The following is a 21,041-nucleotide window of genomic DNA, read 5'->3' as shown; positions in this document are numbered from 1 at the left end:
ACGTACGTCTCAATAATGAAATGGGATAGGCAGCTCAGAGAAACAGGAAGTTTGTTGTCTAATGCAGGTAAACATTCCAAGCGTAAAGTGTCTGACGAAAATGTCGAACGCATTCGCGAGGCATTTCAGAGAAGCCCGCGGAAATCCATTCGACAGGCTAGTGTGCAGTTGAACATCCCACCAACAACAGTGCATACAGTGCTCCATAAAAGATTGCGTTTGCGAGCGTACAAGCTGCAACTTCATCAGATGATTACGCCGAATGATAAACTGGAATGAAAACGCTTTGCAGAAACAATGTTGGATAAAGTGGACGATGACGACACATTTCTAACTCGAGTCTGTTTCTCAGATGAGGCAACCTTCCACGTCAGTGGAAAAGTAAACCGACACAATTGTCGCATCTGGGGGTCGGAAAATCCAAGTGTCGTAATTGAACACCAACGGGATTCCCCTAAATGGAATGTTTGGTGTGGGATCATGCGTGACAGAATCATTGGTCCCTATTTCTTTGCTGAAAAGACAGTCACTGCAAACACGTACCTGGATATGTTGCAACTGTATGCTGTGCCACAACTCCCAGATGGAGCAATTTTCCAGCAAGATGGGGCTCCACCACACTTTGCCAACATGGTTCGCACATTCTTAGACGAACAATTCCCTGCAAGATGGATCGGAAGAGGATCACCGTACATCACATGGCCTGCCAGATCACCAGATCTAACACCACCTGATTTTTTCCTGTGGGGGTTTGTTAAGGACCAGGTCTACAGGACGCCAGTACGTGATTTGGCAGACTTACAAGAAAGAATTTATGCTGCTGTCAACAATGTTACAACACAGATGCTTCATAACACTTGGGTCGAGGTTGAATACCGGTTGGATATTTCCCGTGCCACCAATGGAAGCCATGTTGAGGTTTATGGAACATAAAGTAACAAAAATTCCCAGTTTTCATTCTTTGTAGCAGTTGGTTTCAACTATATACTTGTATTAATTCAGAAGTTATAGCTATTTCTTTTGTTATACTTATAAGCGGAACACTCTGTATATAATTTATTTCAAACATAAACAAATATTGCGGTTTCTAGTGCATTAGCAGGAAATTAACATTTACTCTGTGAACTAGTTTAATTTTCTTGTGATACAGTTCACACTAGTGAGCTGGTCGAACATCTAAACTGAGTTCATTTCCTAAGTATAAGTATTCATTCGGAACTTTGTGGGTAGAGATGATTTCCTTCATTAGTTTCGCAGAATCCTTCGGCGTTCGCGGTCTTCTAGGATCGGAGAAGTTCACGGAGTACAAGCCAAATTTCGTTCTGAAAGACAAAATACAAGGCAGAAATTAAATTAGCTGTGTAATATTATGAAACATGTGAATTCACACGTAAACAGTGAGTAGAATTTTTGTTAAATTATTGAATTTATATTTAACGAATTATAATAGAATCCATAATATTGTTAATTCTCATTATCTGAAAAATGTAACAAACCTCCTACATCTATATTAAGTATTAAATTACATAATTCTGATTGTTGTCTCATACAGTGTTAATATCCTATTATTAAAGAGTCCTCTGAAGTTAAGTATTTAGGCATAATTTTCGATAATCATTTCAAATGGAACCAACACATTAATTACCTTTGTAATAAATTACGTAAAATAGTATATTATTTTATTTTATAGAGGAATTACTTGTCAATAAGTTTATTACGCACAATATATTTAACTTTATTTCAGTCGGTAATTATGTTTGGAATTATAGGATGGGGTAGTTAATTTAAATCCAATTTTAATCCACTTTATTTATTACAGAAGAAAATAATAAAAATATGTCTTCATAAACCTATTGATTTTCCATCTCAAAATTTGTTTCTAGACTTTAATGTACTTAACGTAAGACAAATTTATTATATTGTATTAATAAAATTCATACATAGAAATCGAAATAATTTTGAATTGTATTCTCATAGTTATGAAACAAAAAGGTATGAATTCTTTAAAATTGTTTGAACCAAAATGCAACACTGTTACAGTATTTAATCATAGTAGTAATTTAATCCCAAGAATATATAATAAATTTATATTTAAATATCCTAATCTTGTCAATTCTAATAGTTCTAGTATTAAATTAAAAAAGTTATGTATGGATTTTATAAAAATTGAAAAATTGTAAATTTAAATTTATATACTATAATTGCACAGTTGACATAAGACAAATTGTATTGTGTAATTATTAATTTCAATTCAGGAATCCGCCCCTGAGCACGAGTTCTACTCTTTCAGGGGCGAGCTAAAGTTTCTCTGTATATTTTATATTTTATGTTACAATTATTAGCAAAATAATAAATAAATAATATAAAAATAAAATTTGACTGAATGATGTTAGCACAGCTGAAAGACTATTTTCACATACCAGTGGAAGAAAGTTACCACTAAAATATTTTAACTGAACCGATGAACTTTATTATACACAGTCATTGATCGAGCCGCAAGCTCAACAATTTATCAGTATTTTCAGGTTCTCTCGTGGCATTACCAATGATAAATGTTACTATTTCCGACAGGGATCATAGCTACATTAGGCTACCAGTATTTTATACTTACGTGTACCCCTTGTTCCATTCAAAATTATCGATGATGCTCCAAATTGCGTAACCGAAAACTTTGACTCCATCGATATGTATTGCCTTTAAGATCTCAGCCAGATAGGTCTATAAATAATATAACGTGATTTACATATAATATGAGCAAATTTAAACACAGTACATTTAAGACCCTTAAACGTGGCAATGTATTCTTTCAACAGAAACGTATTATTCTCTGATTTCATACAGAAGGAAAATTTACGCTGAAATTTCAAACGATCTGATTACTTCCACTTCAAAGCGGGACATTCCAAAACTAAGTTGACAAAAACAAATTCAAGTAAAGGAATATATGAATGAAAAATTCAGAACTACAGTAAAATAATTTCATCTAATATTTATAGGTATTCTTAACTCGTTGCGACGGATAACAATGTCGCCACGTTCCCTTAACTATTTGAAGAGTCCACTGCAAGAATGATGGATGTCACTTTCTTGTCGAAAATGAACCAAGACTGTCAGTGCATAGCTTAACACATATAGAATGTACATAGAGAGTTATATGGCATTAACACTGATAGTCATTGTCCAGTAATGATCGGAAAATCACAGTTAAGCTTTGAACGCTAAGCATTTCAAACTTTCAATTGCTTCTCCTGCAAAATGTATTCCAAATGACATCCATCATTCTTGCAGTGGACTTTTCATTTCTTATTATCAGCAGAAACACAATATACAATACATATACATATGTAGTCCTGTCGCTCTAATTTCCGGCAGCCAATCGCGTTGCAGGTCGGCTACATTTAAACGTGTGCGTCTTGTGATTCGCTGATGAAGACGTTATTCATTTCTTAAGGCTCGATAAATACTTAATATAATCGCCCGCCATTTTGGCTCTTTCGTTGGCGTTCGCAGAAAGCACACGAAGACGTTATTTGCCGCTGAATTATTTGCTGAATTACGTTGCGTTTGATTTATTATCATAGGAGCTACGACATGATAATGTTTAACGGTGTGGCAAATAGATTCCTCGTATGGTAGCTCGGCAACGAAAGAACAAAAATGACGAACGATACTATCTACCTAGACTTTATAGAGCCTTGACTTCCTAAGACGTAAGCAAAGAGGAGGAGTCACGCCGGGAATAACAGCGTCGCGACTATAATTATGTGAAAGAAAAAAATATATAAAGAAGAGAGTATGAGGAAATGACGGAAGTTGTTTTTCTCTTACACCAATATACAGCTGTCTCATTGGATCGTTTAATCCCCCGGCGTCTGGAAATCCGTTTTCAGTTATCAGTATTTCCCAGTCTCCGAAGTTCTGTTTTATGTAGTTCAACACTCGTCTTATACCTTCAGGAGCAACCTAGAACAAGGGGGAAGATTTTTCTGTTAATAGGCCTAATATGTGACTATAATATTCTTTTACTCCTACAACTAGAGAAGAAAGGTATTTTACAAACAGCTTCAATTTAGTGTAACTCTAACAATATTGAGAATAGGACTCAAGTTTTATATGACTTTCTTTTTCAAAATGTCTTCTGAAACATGCTCTGTAAGTGACGGTAACTCCTCGTGAATCATCCTGTATATTGGTTTCTTATGGTAGGCCAGTGATGTCAAAGCAAGCGCATTTTTCTGACCTTGACGTCGTGCGCGGGCAGCAAGCGCTAATTATAGAAAGAGGAGGGGTTGTGTATATGAATAAGCAGCCTGTTTGATTAAGAAAACAGTGGTGCACAAACTTCAAACGGAACGTGAAATTTTATGTCGTTATTTTTATATGGCTTCTTTCTGTTTAATATTATCTATATTGTCTGTAAAACAAAAGTACTAACACTGATTTCTTAATATTGTACTTGTGTTTTAAATCTTAATAACATAATAGAGAGTTAAGAAGGAATATTCACTTAAATTCCATAGTAGTATAATATTATACTGTATTAAGTGGATGAAACACATCATTCATAAAGAAAGTGATATTCCAAAGAAAGAGATTCAGTATGACATGATAAGTTGGAATTGATATTGATGGTATCTTTAGCCTTACAAAAGTAATCAATAAACTAATCAAAACAATATTACAGTACAAAGCAAAGTTACCTAGGTACTGTATCTGTTTTAAGTGTAAATAATATTACATAACAAAGCTTTTATCGCATTACGCTTTTAAGGTGATATTTGTGAGCAACTTCCTGTCATCAGAATATTAAATTATTTTCTCGAAATCTGCTGAAGCTATAGAGCTGACATTTTTACAACACATGGGCACGTATCTTTTGCTTATGATGTAACAGTAGTTGCTTTGTTAATTCATTTCCTTACAAACAATTTCGATGCGAATATTTTCAAAAATTTCAATACACTATCTTCAGTAATACGTAGGCTATATACTGTATATTAGATTTACGGAAACATTCAGTTAGGCTACTAAATAAATAGGCCTATAAGCTTACCTGAAAATTTCACTTTTCTATACGAAAAGTTGAGAAAATATTTCTTTTGAATAAAAAAATCAAACTTGTGAAATATGAGCATTAAAATTAAAACTTACATTCTTACAATGCACTTATACTTCCCAGGCAAATCTAAAAATTACCATGGATACAGTTTTAATAAGTTCTCTTCCCTTTATCTATTGACTCAGTGCTGGCCATCCATGAATATAGCTCGACCAAGTGGCATATACCACCTCTTTCGTCTGTCTCTTTCCTTTCCGTTGTAAAGCGCTCAGGCTCTCTTGGGCTCTAAAGCGCGCGCTTGCTCCTATGGGCATCAATTGACATGCCTGTGGTAGGCCCTAGTATTAAATTCCTATGTCCATTGTCTAGAACAACACACGGCATCATAATAACAATTATTTAATAATAATAATAATAATAATAATAATAATTATTATTATTATTATTATTATTATTATTGTTATTATTATTATTAGGAACATTAAATCCAGACGTTTGAGATGGGCGGGGCATGTAGCACGTATGGGCGAATCCAGAAATGCATATAGAGTGTTAGTTCGGAGACCGGAGGGAAAAAGACCTTTAGGGAGGCCGAGACGTAGATGGGAGGATAATATTAAAATGGATTTGAGGGAGGTGGGATATGATGATAGAGACTGGATTAATCTTGCGCAGGATAGGGACCAATGGCGGGCTTATGTGAGGGCGGCAATGAACCTTCGGGTTCCTTAAAAGCCATTTGTATGTATGTATTATTATTATTATTATTATTATTATTATTATTATAAAGAAGAATAAATAATATTTGTTTTTTTTTCGTATCCTCTACTATATTCAGGTACTAATTAATATTAATAACGTTGAAGATAATTAATTCATGATAATTATTTTGTTATTTATATTGAAAATTATGCAAAACATATTGCTTAATCCTTGCCTAAAATAGTAACAAATTAACTTTCACTGGTATGAAATGCATTTCAGCCAGTCTTCACATACTAGTCTATAGAACACTGCGGTATTACCTTACCGATATTTCAGGGAATAATGGTTGCGATGGCAACCACCATAATGCGGATGTGTTAGTTCCAATATCACGACTCAGTGACGGGCCGGACCAATCCTTGCATGACGTCACAAGAAATGTCGCATAATGATTGAGTGCAAAAAAGTCTGCGGTCCCTGTGCCAGGATAGAAATATATTTCAGGGATTGTAACATGATTGCGAAAGAAAACATATTATTATAGAAGCATATTTACAGAGAAACTGCAAACAAAACTGAAATTCTTTATTGAAGTATTTATGTTAGCATTAAAACCCTAAATCCGTCAAAACCAGTTTGAACTAGTGAAAACTAGTCTAAGAAAATGTAGAACATTATGAATGAATGAATGAATGTTTGGACTGTATGCTTATTTTTTTTAAATAATTCTAAATTAAACCGTTTGCAATTTTTATTTTAGAACCTTTTTGTTTACCTCTTACAAATTTAATTTCTTCAGGAGTAAAATATTGCAATCTTGAAGAAGGGAAGCCTTCTTTCTTGCTGTTAGCTGCTACCCTGTCCTTCAGAAGTTGAGGATAATCGCCATCTGTACTGTAGACTGGATGAGCGAACCAGCCCAACTGAAATGTAATAATGATAATAATAATAATAATAATAATAATAATAATAATAATAATAATAATAATAATAATAATAATAATAAAATGTAAATCTGTAGACACTGCATTTATATGTAAAATTTAACTTCTTTGTATATTTTAAGAACGTTTGATTCATCTTGTTTCATTGAATTATTGATTGTCTTCAAAACCAAGAAACAAATTTGCCTCAGTTGCAGTTTTGCTTAAAATGCATTTTTGTGTCGAAAACTTGATCAATATAATGATTTTTGTAAGTAATGTGTCGCAATATTCTTCCCTACAGATGCAGTAGACTGATGTTCGATTTCTGACACGGAACTCAACATTCACCTCTTTTCTGTATAAATTGGATGTCTCCTGTTACATTTGTCTCCTCTTGTCTTAAGGGTACTGGGTTGAGCTGTTTGCAGTATTTTTCCTTATAAATATTAATACATAAATTATTTTTTTCTGTTTCTATCAAACACAAACTAATGTTCTTTTTACCATGTGATAAATTATATATATATATATATATTTATTTATTTATTCGATTATTTGTTTATTTATTTGTTTGTTTCTTTCTTTATTTATTTGTTTATTTATTTGTTTGTTTGTTTATTTATTTCTTTGTTTATTTATTTAGTCATTTATTTATTTATTTATTTATTTTTATGTAGTTACTTATGTATTTATTTTTGTACTTATTTATTTATGTATTTATTTATTTATCAGTTATTTATTTATTTAGTCATTTATGTATTTATTTACTTATTTATTATTTATTTATTTATTTAGTTTTATTTATTTAGTTATTTAATTAATTATTTATTTATTTATTTATTTATTTATTTATTTATTTATTTATTTATTTATTTATTTATTTATTTATTTATTTATTTATTTATTTATTTATTTATTTATTTATTCATTCATTCAATCATCTATCCATCCATCCATCCATCTATTTATTTATTTCTTTATTTATTCATTTATTTATTTATTTATTTATTTATTTATTTATTCTGAGAGAGTTAAGGCCATGAGGCCTTCTCCCCCACATAAACGAATTTTACTGAGTTTGAGCTGCCCATAGGAACAAATTATCTTTCATTGTTTTAATATAGGCATGTCAGAAAGAAGAATCTATTGAAAAAATAGTTTTGCGGTTGTCAGCAGTTAGGAATACCTATTACAGAAAGTTTTGATCTCACACTTTTCAAACTTTCCCTCCATGTCAAAAACACATTATTTCAGAAAATGAATGCGAAAAAATAGTACTTTTTCAAATAGACAAGAACAATGTGACAAATCCCTATTCGTTTATTTTGTCTTATAAAAATATGAAATGTCTCTCCACATTTTCACTATTCGAATTAAATGTTTTAAAATAGTAGTACTTTTCTTGAAGAAGAAGAATTCCCTGGGTGTCTAGAGTCTGGAAATTTTCATGAATGTGAGTGTGATTGTTTGTGTGCCGGGTTAATATTAATTAACCAATCATCACAAATTTAAAAATACATCAGGACTGTCGCTGGGCAGTAACCTGAACACACGTTTCAGCGTCACATTGTTGGCAAGTAACTCCATCTGTTAGCACAACCATAAAACATCTAATAGATGCTACAGAGTTACCAAAAACGAAAAAAGAAAAATATTAGTACATTCATTTTGAATGACTGTATATTTTACATTAGCATACAAAATTTCAGCCCTTTATCTTACGTAGTTTCTGAGTAAATGTTTCCTGAATTTAGAACAATATTTTTTTTTCAATCCTCTTTTTTTCTGTCATTCCTATATTAAAAAAATGAAGAGAATTTGTTTCTGTGGCCAGCTGACAACTCACCAACATCTGTTTATCACATTATGCAAGGAATATTTGTCTGTGATTGATAGAAACAAAGTGGCAAAATATTTTATATATTCATATTTATAAATGAAAATATTGCGAACAGCTTTACCCAGCACCCAAAGGGAAGTTTCTCACGCCATGATCGTCACATAACAAAACAGCATCAGTACAATGTAATGATAATATAAATATTCAGTGTTCGCTTAGTGAGATCTGAACCTACAAACCGCCAACCGTATTTGAAGTATGCGATCTGGTGTATTACGCAGACACATCCGACTGTCATTTGAGGGCGAAGGAGCTTCTTTCAATTGTTATTGTTGTTGCAGATAACAGCGAATGATTAAGAAACATGTGATGAACACTAGCGCAAGTTGTGTTCAATAATAAAATCTTGTGAAGTGAAGGAAAAAGTATGACGATATGGATAGCACGTAGTAGAATAAAATGTGTGACGTTGAGGGATATTGATTGTTGTAATCTAATAGTAACTGTTAGGTGAATTATCCATACAATTAATAGTTCTTACATCTATTTGCCTCTGCCTGATTACTGCTTCCTGATCCTCAGTGGATTTCGGGTTTAAAGGCTCGTACCAAAATAAATTTATTATGATAGATATCCGTCCTGGAAGCAGATAGAATATGACATTAATATACAAACATTTGGATTTCGTAATTACAACTATTGTATTATACTTTATTGCATTGTATTGTATTGCACATTAGGTAATGCATTATATTGTTTTGTATTGCTTTGTATTGTATATTATTGTACAGTAGGTATTACATTATATTGTATTGTATTGTATTGCATAGTAGGTATTGCTTTTTATTGTCTTGTATTGCATATTATTGCACAGTAGTAAGCCAGTCGCATTATATTATATTGTACTGTAATAGTGTATTGCATTATATTGCATATTATTGCACATTAGGTATTCCATTATATTGTATTGTATTGCTTTGTATTTTATATTATTGCACATTAGGTACGGTATTCTATTATACTGTATTGCTTTGTATTGTATATTATTGCACAGTAGGTATTGCATTATATTGTATTTTATTATATCGTATTGCATAGTAGGTATTGCCTTTTATTGTCTTGCATTGCATATTATTGCTTAGTAGGTAGGCCTAAGGCATTATATTGTATTGTACTGTAACCGTGTATTGTATTATATTGTATATTATTGCACATTAGGTATTGCATTATATTCTACTGTATTGCTTTGTATTGTATATTATGGCACATTAGGTACGGTATTGCATTATATTGTATTGTATTGCTTTGTATTGTATGTTATTGCACAGTAGGTATTGCATTATATTGTATTGCATAGTACGTATTACTTTTTATTGTCTTGTATTGCATATTATTGCTTAGTAGGTAGGCCTATCGCATTATATTATATTGTACTGTAATAGTGTATTGTATTATATTATATATTATTACACATTAGGTATTGCATTATATTGTACTGTATTGCTTTGTATTATATATTATAGCACGTTAGGTCGGTATTCTATTATATTGTATTGCTTTGTATTGTATATTATTGCACAGTAGGTATTGCATTATATTATAATAATAATAATAATAATAATAATGATTTATTTTAGCTGGCAGAGTTAAGGCCGTAAGGCCTTCTCTTCCACACAACCAGCAAAAAGTGTATATACATATGCATGAACTTACAAAGAATTCAACAATTTGATTTAGATGAGAGTTACATGTATACAAGAGTTATTTACGAATTAAACAACAAAATACTATGAACTATTAATTAAACACTGAAATAAACTGGGTAGCAGAATTAAACTAATATACATAGAATGTTAATATATTTCAAATTATGTTAGATAATAGAAAGAGATTATTATGAGACAATTTTGAAAATGCAGCACAATCAGGATGATGTCTAAAGAAAAAAAGCAACAGTGTAGTCAGTAATATTTTAAATCAGTATGATTGGAGTGAAATGCTAATAAGGTTATCTTTTAAGCTGTTCTTAAAGGTGTTTGTTGTCTTGCAGCCCCTAATACTTTGTGACAAGGAATTCCATTGACGCGAGGTGGATATTGTAAAAGATGAGGAATAACAAGATGTTCTATGAAGAGGTATATTTAGCGTGCCACAGATAAGTGATCTGGTATTTACGTCGTGGTTATAGTATAGATAAGAGAAACGAGACGAAAGGTAATTTGGTGTTGAGGTGTGCAGAATTCGAAAGAGTAAAGACAAAGAGTGTAAAGTTCTGCGTTCTTTAAGTCGGAGCCACGAGAGACTTGCGAAGGACGGTGATATGTGATCATATCGTCGGATGTTGCACACGTATCTGATGCACATATTCTGAGCTCGCTGTAACTTGATTGACAGTTCAGAACTTAGATCACTTAACAAAACGTCACAATAATCGAAGTGCGGCATTACTAGGGTTTGTACTAGGGTAAGTTTTAGTTGCTGGGGCAAGAAGTTTCTCAAGCGACTCAAAGAGTGAAAGGAGGAACAGATTTTCTTTATCGTTTCTTTAACTTGAAAATTCCAACTTAGATTATTATCAAAAAAGAAGCCAAGATTTTTTACGACAGATGAATAAGGGATTAGCGTGTTGTTAAGGGTAACAACTGAAAGATTACTGTTATTAAGGGAGTTAACTACACGCTTATGTCCAATAATTATGGCTTGAGTCTTACTTGGGTTAAGTGCGAGTCCGAAATTGGCCGCCCAAGTGGAGACAGTGGCTAGGTCACAATTTAACTTGTCAATCGATTCATTGATCGTATTGGGTCTGGAATGTATGTAAAGTTGTAGGTCGTCGGCATAGAGGTGATATCGGCAATACTGTAAGTTCTTTGATACGTCATTAATGTAGATAGAGAAAAGTAGTGGTCCTAATACGGAGCCCTGCGGCACTCCCGCCTTTGTGTATCGCCATTGGGAGAATTGATTATCAAGTGAAACACACTGTTGGCGGTCCCGTAGGTAGGAGTCCATCCAGCTCAAGGTATTGTCTGATAGGTGCAAAGTTTTCATCTTTGCAAGAAGCAAGTCGATATCAACAGAACCAAAGGCATTGCTGAAATCGAGAAGAGTTAGTGCCGTTACTTCACCCCTATCCATAGCTTCACGGATGTCCTCGGTCACTTTAAGTAGGGCTGTAGTAGTGCTGTGTCCATGCCTAAAACCCGATTGATAGTCATCGAGGAGTTTGTGTTCGTCGAGATAGTTCGTAAGTTGTCCGTGTACAATATGTTCTAATGCTTTTGAAAGAGTGGGAAGAATTGATATCGGTCTGTATTGGTTTACTGTAGAAGGTGTGTTAGATTTAGGTAAAGGTTTCACTAATGCCATTTTCCAGAGTGAGGGGTAGGACCCAGTCATAATAGATGCATTGAATATATGGGTGACGGTCGGCAGAATCACATCTATTATTTTATACAGGAGAGTGATATTTATATTGTCTACACCTTGGGCTTTAGATTTCATACATCGCAGCGTCTTCATTACGTCAGTCGGGTTAATGTATTTAAAGAAGAATTTATATTGTATTTTATTATATTGTATTGCATAGTGGGTATTGCTTTTTTATTGTCTTGTATTATATATTATTGCTTAGTAGGTAGGCCTATCGCATTATATTATATTGTACTGTAATAGTGTATTGCATAGTGTTGCATAGTGCATATTGCATTATATTGTATTGTATCCCGTTATATTGCATTTTATTGTATTGTATATTATTGCACAGTAGGTATTGCATTATATTGTATTGTATTGTATATTATTGCATAGTAGATATTGCATTATATTGTATTGTGTTGTATCATATTTTATTATGTTGTATTGTATATTATAGCATAGTAGGTATTGCATCATATTGTATATTATTACATAGTAGGCATTGCTTTATATTATATATTATTGCATAGTAGGCATTGGATTGTATTCTATAGTATTGTATTACTAATTTTGTTTCTATCGTGGAGCATTTTTCTGCGTACCACTCCGGATGAATTGTAACAACAATTACAACACTGCCCCTCATGGGAGTTGTATGGATGCCACTAACAAAGCATTCGTTCAAGAATTTGAGCACAAAAAGACATCATATTTTAAAATTACAAAAATTGACCATTTTTGGCCACAGCAAGTTTCAAGCCATAACTTAATGAAAGTGTTACCATTCTGTGAGGGACGGAATTCCTTGTCGTACAGGTGATAGACCTCGGCGTGGGCCAGCAGCATGTTGCGTAGTGCCAGGTAGCATCCGACGCCTGGCGCGGAGAAGTTCAGCACCTTTATGAACTGCGATGCCTCGTATTCCAGGCACTCCATGTTAGGTTCGTTCATAGTGGCCCAGTATTGTACCTGGCGTATATATTTTTTTATTTTATTAGGTTATTTTACGACGCTGTATCAACATCTCAGGTTATTTAGCATCTGAATGAGATGAAGGTGATAATGACGGTGAAATCAGTCCGGGGTCCAACACCAAAAGTTACCCAGCATTTGCTCGTATTGGGTTGAGGGAAAACCCCGGCAAAACCCTCAACCAGGTAACTTGCCCCGACCGGGAATCGAACCCGGGCACCTGGCGTAGAGGGAACAACAATTCAACAGCACTAAATAAGTCCAACTCGCTGGCATAGTGCTTTTCTATGGGACCAAAGCAAGCCTATTAAATACATACCGAGGACAATTCAATTCAATTCAATTTATTAAGCCATTAAACATACAGTGATAGGCTTCGTCACAATACACATATAATTGAAAACAGTAGAATTTAATTAGAATGAAAACACAAAATATTTAAAAACTCTAAAATTAATGAAAACGCTTCACTCTTAATGTAATATTTGTAACTAAATGTAAATAACTTTATTTATTTATTTATTTCGTTGTTGGTAACTCAATAGCATCTATTAGTGCTTTATGGTTGTGCTAACAGATGGAGATACTTATCAACAATGTGACGCTGAAACGTGTGTTCAGGTTACTGTCCAGCGACAGTCCTGATGTATTTTTATATTTGTGATGATTGGTTAATTAATATTAACCCGGCACACTCACAATCACACTCACATTCATACAAATTTCCAGACTCTAGACACCCAGGGAATTTTTCTTCTTCAAGAAAAATTCATCGAGAGCCGAGCCCGGGAATCGAACCCGGGACCTCCTGATCTGGAAGCCAGCATGCTGACCAACAGACTACGGTGGCAATAACTTTATTTATTGAAATAACAATTTCGTATGAATTTATGTTAAGAAACTCATCTACAGAGTAGAAAGGATTAATGGAGCTGTTTGGAAAGTAAAGAGCTGGGAATATTTCCTCATGCCGTCTTCGGACATCATGCCGAATTTTAAAGAAAATTATCGTATTTATCATCATCATCATCATCATCATCATCATCATCATCATCGTCCTTGCAGGTATTAGGCCTAGTGGCCTGTTACGGTCTCCGTCCATCTTTTCAGGGGGCGTCCCAAAGATCGTCTTCCATGTGGTATATAGCGGAGAATTTGTCTTGGGAGTCTGGAATGGTCCATCCTATTGACATGGTTAAGCCATTTTTCTCTATAGTGGTTGAGATGTTCATAAATAGGTGTAATTTTCAATTCTTTTGTAATTAGTTCATTCCTTTTGTGGTCAAGCAAGCTGTAGCCGGCAGTCCTCCTTAGAAATCTCATTTCCGCAGTTGTTAGGGTTGAACATCTGAGTTTCGGACAGTCCAGGCCTCACTACCATACATGAGGACAGGTCTTGCTAGAACTTTATATGCTTTTAACCTGGTATGTTTTTGGGTTTTCGTGGTTGTGAAAACCTGGTTGATGGTTCGTAAGGCTCCATTAAAATGTTGAATATTTTCAGATATATCAGTAACAGGTAAATATATCAAATTATAACCTAAATATTTAAATGAGTTTACCTGGTGTAACGTATGGGTTCCAATGCAAATTTTACTCCTAACTGGCTGTTTACCTTGGAACGCCATAATTTTTGTTTTGTTTGGAGAAATTTCATATTGAAATTTTGTGCTGTTATATTCAGGTGATATATTGAGTATTGCAGCTCGTCTTCATTTGTAGTAAAAAGAACCTGATCGTCTGCATACAATAATGTATCTAGAGTACAATTTCGGAAGAGCTACAAAATATAATAAAATATACTACTACTACTACTACTAATACTACTACAAAGTATAATAAAACTAAAATTATATTACTACTCGTAACAAAGAAATAAGTTAACATAATATTTCAGAATAGAAATATATCAATACTGGAGTTCAAGATTTATCCTGTACGACCGACTCTATTTAATATTTAATAACATTTAAATGCTACACTAGGTCTACTCATGAGGCATTGTCCTAAAAAATTGGACAAAATTAAACATCCTGCTTTTTACAGACTATCAAGTAATCACTGCTAATTCAGAACATAATTATTAACAAGGAGGAATATGTAGGTTAACCCAAGCTGCATTATCCTGAAGAATTTTACATTCCTCTTGAGACACCCTGTATATCTAGGTATAAATCTTATCTCTGAAAATATTACCCCATAATACTTAACTCTGTCTCCGAAATTCTTAAAAAGAATGCGAGCGTATTCTTTGAAAGCTCCGATAATGTATGGGTTGGTCCATCCTCCCAGATTTTGCAGATACTGTGGCATATCGAAATGATACATCTTCACCTGAAAGTTTTGGTAACAGAATTAGATTATATAGGCTAATGTTGAAAAAACACTGTTATTTTCAAAACACTGTTTGTCAGGAAATGTTCAGTTACGTACGGACATGTTTCGAAATCAAAATTTTGGAATTTGTGACGTTTTCACTTACATCTGTGTATATACGTAAGTTCCTATATGTACGTCGACAAGTATTTATCTGTGTATGTGCATAATATGTATTGTAAGGTTAAGTACGAAATGTATTAAGTTATAAAGTACTAAGAATACTTTTGGCATCTGCATTAAAACAATTCTGTTCTTTCATATACTTCAGGTGAATATTTAGAAATTAGGAAGCTATCGAAGTCAATACATGGGATTGGTTATATTTTTATGCGCTTATCAAAGTAAGAATATGAAATTGTGTATCACTTGAATCGTAGAAGATATTTATTTATTTATTTATTTATTTATTTGTTTATATATTTATTTATTTATTTACTTATTTATTTTTTGTTTTTTTTGCTTGTTTGCTTGTTTGCTTGTTTGCTTGTTTGTTTATTTATCTAATAATTGTAACATAAGATACAATATATACAGAAAAAACTTTAGCTCACCCCTGAAAAAGTATAACTCGTGCTCAGGGGCGGATTTCTGAGTTGTTATTAATAAATATATAATACAGTTTGTTTCATGTCTACTACACAATAAGAATAAATTTACAATTTATCAATTTTTATAAAATCCATACATAACTTTTTTAATTTAATACTAGAACTATTAGAATTGACAAGATTAGGATATTTAAACATAAATTTGTTATATATTCTTGGGCCTAAATTACTACTATGATTAAATATTGTAGCAGTGTTGCATTTTGGTTCAAACAATCTTAAAAAATTCATGCCTTTTTTTCATAACTATGAGAATATAATTCAAAGTTATTTCGATTTTTATGTATGAATTTTATTAATGCAATATAATAAACTTGTCTTATGTTAAGAACATTAAAGTCTAAAAACAATTTTTGAAATGGAAAATCAATAGGTTTATGAAGACATATTTTAATTATTTTCTTCTGTCATAAATAAAGTGGATTAAAATTAGATTTAAATAAGCTACCCCATCCTATTATTTCATACATAATTACCGATTTAAATAAAGTTAAGTATATTTTGCGTAATAAACTTATTGACAAGTAATTCCTCAATAAAACAAAATAATAATTCATTCCTGAATATATCTCAGTATTAATGTTGAAATGTATATAAGTCTTCCATTTTACAACATTCTATTTTTTAAACAGGGAATATAATTATATTATTATTATTATTATTATTATTATTATTATTATTATTATTATTATTATCTCAATACGATCACATGGCAAGTGATTTTAGAAACATTCGCTAACATGCATTTATTACTAGTGACGTAATGTATAGTTTAAATTCACTTGAAATGCACGTGACTTCACCGAAAGCCAGTTTTCTTCAGAACTTCAACCAACATATTATATTACCGAAAGATATGCCTCATTCTTCCCTGTCTGATGGAGTTTTTCCACCGCTATGACGCCTTCTTACGCACTGTCACATTGCTCAAAAGGGAATTATAAAAATGTTTAGTGTAAAATATTCAACTTTTAAATTTCACAGATAATGAAACAATTAAATTCGTAAGCGAGGGCCTCAGTTTCTTACTATTGGTGTAATTCCTTTCTCCAAGAGGTCATCTATGACTTTGTTGTAGTGCTCCAATCCCTTGACGTTGATGCTATTGGCAAGTCCAGTCGGCATGATGCGAGTCCAAGAAATGGAAAAGGAGTAGAAATGCATCTAAGAGAAACAAAAGAGAAATGAACTGAAGTTGTGACCATAGGAATAAATATGCACTTTATCTTTTATTTAGCCAGACTTTGCAATCATAATTAAATATGTTAATATTCATTACTATAGATGAAGTAATTTGTCCGCAAATGATGCACATGAGATGTATTCCTGTTTACACAAACCTTATCGGTCCTTTGGCCTATTTGAGAAAATAATACAAATCACGATATAGCCTACTCCATTATTTCAAATATTTATTTTCCGAATTTCTGTTTCTTGTCTAAGTAAAATATTAATTTGAATAAATTATCATCATCTTATTACTTTCGAGAGGAATTGATTACTATTTACTTACCTAATTATAGTTGCCTCCAGTCCAAAATAAATTGTCTATTGGCGTTCCTTTAAAAATTAGTATAACTTCTCTCAATGTACAGAAAGTAGGCCTAATAAATTAAATGCAAAATAAATTTTAAGCCCACATAAGTAAGAAATTGTAAGGAAAAATTCACCCCCATATCTTTGACCAGGTGGCTGTCTTCTTTGAACTTATAGTAGGAAAGGTCAGCGTCATCGGCATTTGAGTGGTCCGCTATCACATCTGGGTACGCGTGAATTGTTGTATCCCAGATGGTCGGTCCTCTTCCTGCAACATCACATCACACAGTGGTATTCAAGCCCTGGTCACATATAACAGATTGACCATCCTAATGGACTATTAAGGCAACCACTTTTATCAATTTCACTATGCTACCATCTAGCCACTGCAAAAGAAATCACGTTATAACCTTTATGGAATTGCATGGAGCAATTACTGCAGTTCAAAAATTCCTTTTCGACGGTGAATACTGTGGTGTTTGTTCTCATTTCATAACACAGATTGGCCGACCTGATATATATGGGATCAGGTATGCAAGGCACAATAGAATAATTATTAATTAGGCGGTACAGTCATTTATACAGGGTGATTCACGAGGATTTATCGTCACGGAGCTTATTTCCAAGACATTCTGAGCAAAAAATGTCACATAAACGTTTGTCCTAATCTCAATTTTTCAGAGGAACACTGATTTTAAATTGTTTGTAAAATATAATATCTTGAGTTTGAAGGGTAAAAGAATATTACAGATAAAGAATAAACTATTCAGGAGTATCATTTCTTTAATTAGCTAGTATTGTCAAGCTAAAAATGTCTTGTGAATTCCATAGTTGTTTCGTACAGAATTTTTTTCCAATTTTTAACTAGAAAATTACATTTTCTTAAGCATTTATCAAACAATTGTTATAAATTATGCCGCTCTTATAAATTCTTCAACACTGTACATTAGGATGCATAATTAAACTGTAAAATCTGTGGGAGAATACCTCACATACAAACAGATGGAAGAACTAGAGCGGGTGAAAGCTAGGTATTTGAAGAGAGCACTAGGACTACCACAGAACGCAAGATCGAGACTAGTGTACGAACTAACCAGAGAGACCTTTTTGATAGAGGAACTAAGGTTCGAAATAATGCTCCCAGCGAACGACGCCTACAAAAGGCTCCTACAAGATCTGCACGAGAAGAAAACCAGCATACCGGAGGAATTCTACGCAACGTGTGCGATGCAAGATAGGACATGGACGGAAGCTAATCATGAAATGAGACACGTGACGACAAGATTGGCTTCCACCACAAGGTGTGCGGCAACAAGACTTACCACGAACCAAATGATAAGTGTGTGTGTGTGTTTTATACTCAGAACTATGTGACAGATATATTATCAAGTGTAAGAAGAGACAGAAATCCATCGCAGCTTATAGTAAAGACAAGTAATGTTTCTTACCCCATGCACGGTGTGTGCGCATTTCAACTTATATTATTAAACTGTAAAGAATCAAATTCCTAAAGTTGTATGATTTGTAATAGTTTTTGTGAAAAGTGCATAAGAATGATGTAATTTTTAGTTAAAAATTGAAAAACAAAATCTGTACAAAGCAATTAACAACACATTTTTAGCTTGAGAACACTACGATGAAAAAGTAATGGAACGGAGAAGAACTCTCTCCGGCGCCGGGATTTTAACCCGGGTTTTCAGCTCTACGTGCTGATGCTTTATCCACTAAGCCACACCGGATACCCACCCCGGCGTCGGACAGAATCGTCTCAGTTTAAGTTCCAACTCTTGGGTTCCCTCTAGTGGCCGCCCTCTGCACTACGTCATAGATGTCTATGAACATAGGACCGAAGTCCACACATGTGCTGAGGTGCACTCGTTATGAGTGACTAGTTGGCCGGGATCCGACGGAATAAGCGCCGTCTGAAATCACGAAGTGATTTACGCATATCATATATATTATTTTAATGTACCGAAGTACATATGATATTTCCATGCAGATATTCTGCGTCATCATACGATGATCATCTTTCATCGTATGATGACGCAGAATATCTGCATGGAAATATCATATGTACTTCGGTACATTAAAATAATATATATTCAGAACACTAGCTAATTAAAGAAGTAGTATTTATGAATAGTTTATTCTCTATTTGTAATATTTTTTACACTTAAATCTAAAGAAAAAAATATATTTTATTAAAAAATTCAAATTGGTGTAACTCTGAAAATATTTAGATTAGGACACATGTTTATATACATTTTTTGCTCAGATTGTCTTCGGAAATAAGATTCGTACGTGACGGTGAATCCTTATGAATCACCCTGTATATTGCGTAATTTTTTATCTTTGGAGCGCGCGGAGCATTCAAACCTCAACATAAAAATTAGAGATTGCTGATTCATTTTTAGAAGAAAATGAAAACACGATTTTTGAATGAAAATGAGCAAAATTTCACCGTCATCCTCTTAATTAAATCGTATTTTTTTTAAATAAGTAGTGTCCAAACCTTTATTTTTTAAGTTAGATTTTTCTAGAAAATTTGATCATTTAACGACTCACCGTCTACATTCCAAGCTCCTTCAGTTTGGTAGGCTGAGGTAGAAGCGCCGAACATGAACCCATCTGGAAATGTATAGCCCAGACCCGTAGCTTGCATGTTCAGGAGCATGAGTAGGGCTGGGAGCATATCACAAGTCATCTCTGAAGATTCGCAATGTCGGTAGATGAGATGCTAAACAAAAGCAAGTGTAGCAATATATTGATACATGCTTGAGCTTTTATAAGTTGTGCAAATTATGTTCATGATTGTAAATTTGCCACTCGTGAGCGGTGTGTCAGCTCACCTGCACGTTTCGTCCATTTATTATGCACGTTGTGAGATGTTTGTGGACTTGGAATGATCTCTCATGTCATACATACGGATTTATGATGAAATCATCTCAGGATTATTCTCGAAAATGTTTAAGGAGGCAGAATTGTAGCTTCACATGAGTGTTCCAGGATGAATGTAAGTTAATCTGCATCGATTTAAATTCATACATTCATGCCCGAATTGCAACGGTTGAGAAGTCATTCATTGGAGAACTTTTAAATGGAGAGAGGCTTTATAGACGTATTTCTACCTTTTAGAACATTGTGATGTGGTTCATTATTGAAAATGCTCCATCTTGTGTTGTTCCAATAAGTTTATTTTGTAATTAAGTACAAATCTGAAAAAGAAAATAAAATAATTACACAAGACAAACTACTAAGTTACTCTTATGGATTTCATGAATTGTAAATTCATATCAGGTATGGGTACCGGAACCGGTTCTCTTTCTGACCTCAATGAAATAATTGGTAACTTATCAGTTTCAGATAACATCCGGTAAATATGGGAAAACACAGCTAGATGAAATCCTTCCATCGGGAAAACGTCATCTGTATTCCTCAACAGCACAATGCATTTATTTATTTATTTATTTATTTATTTATTTATTTATTTATTTATTTATTTATTTATTTATTCACTCATTCATTCACTCACTCACTCACTCACTTACTCACTCACTCACTCACTTACTCACTCATTCACTCACCCACTTACTCACTCA

The 21,041-nt window shown here is 33.2% G+C and overlaps 1 protein-coding gene across 1 annotated transcript; it reads right to left on the bottom strand.

Annotated features, from left to right (window-relative positions):
- Window positions 1-1,047: 1,047 nt before the first annotated feature.
- Window positions 1,048-20,172, bottom strand: LOC138699423 (myrosinase 1-like). Its single transcript, XM_069825283.1, has 11 exons — window positions 20,008-20,172; window positions 17,577-17,710; window positions 16,936-17,070; window positions 15,131-15,253; window positions 12,730-12,916; window positions 9,072-9,169; window positions 6,540-6,687; window positions 6,090-6,241; window positions 3,829-3,963; window positions 2,612-2,718; window positions 1,048-1,322 (listed from the first exon to the last, which is right to left on the bottom strand). Exons 1-11 carry the CDS (start codon window positions 20,144-20,146, stop codon window positions 1,157-1,159), a joined length of 1,524 nt encoding a protein of 507 aa, XP_069681384.1. The 5' UTR covers window positions 20,147-20,172; the 3' UTR covers window positions 1,048-1,156.
- Between the last annotated feature and the right edge of the window lie 869 nt (window positions 20,173-21,041).

Source organism: Periplaneta americana, chromosome 5, assembly GCF_040183065.1.
Source record: "Periplaneta americana isolate PAMFEO1 chromosome 5, P.americana_PAMFEO1_priV1, whole genome shotgun sequence".
NCBI lineage: Eukaryota > Metazoa > Arthropoda > Insecta > Blattodea > Blattidae > Periplaneta > Periplaneta americana.
This window is presented reverse-complemented; position numbering and strand designations above follow the sequence as displayed.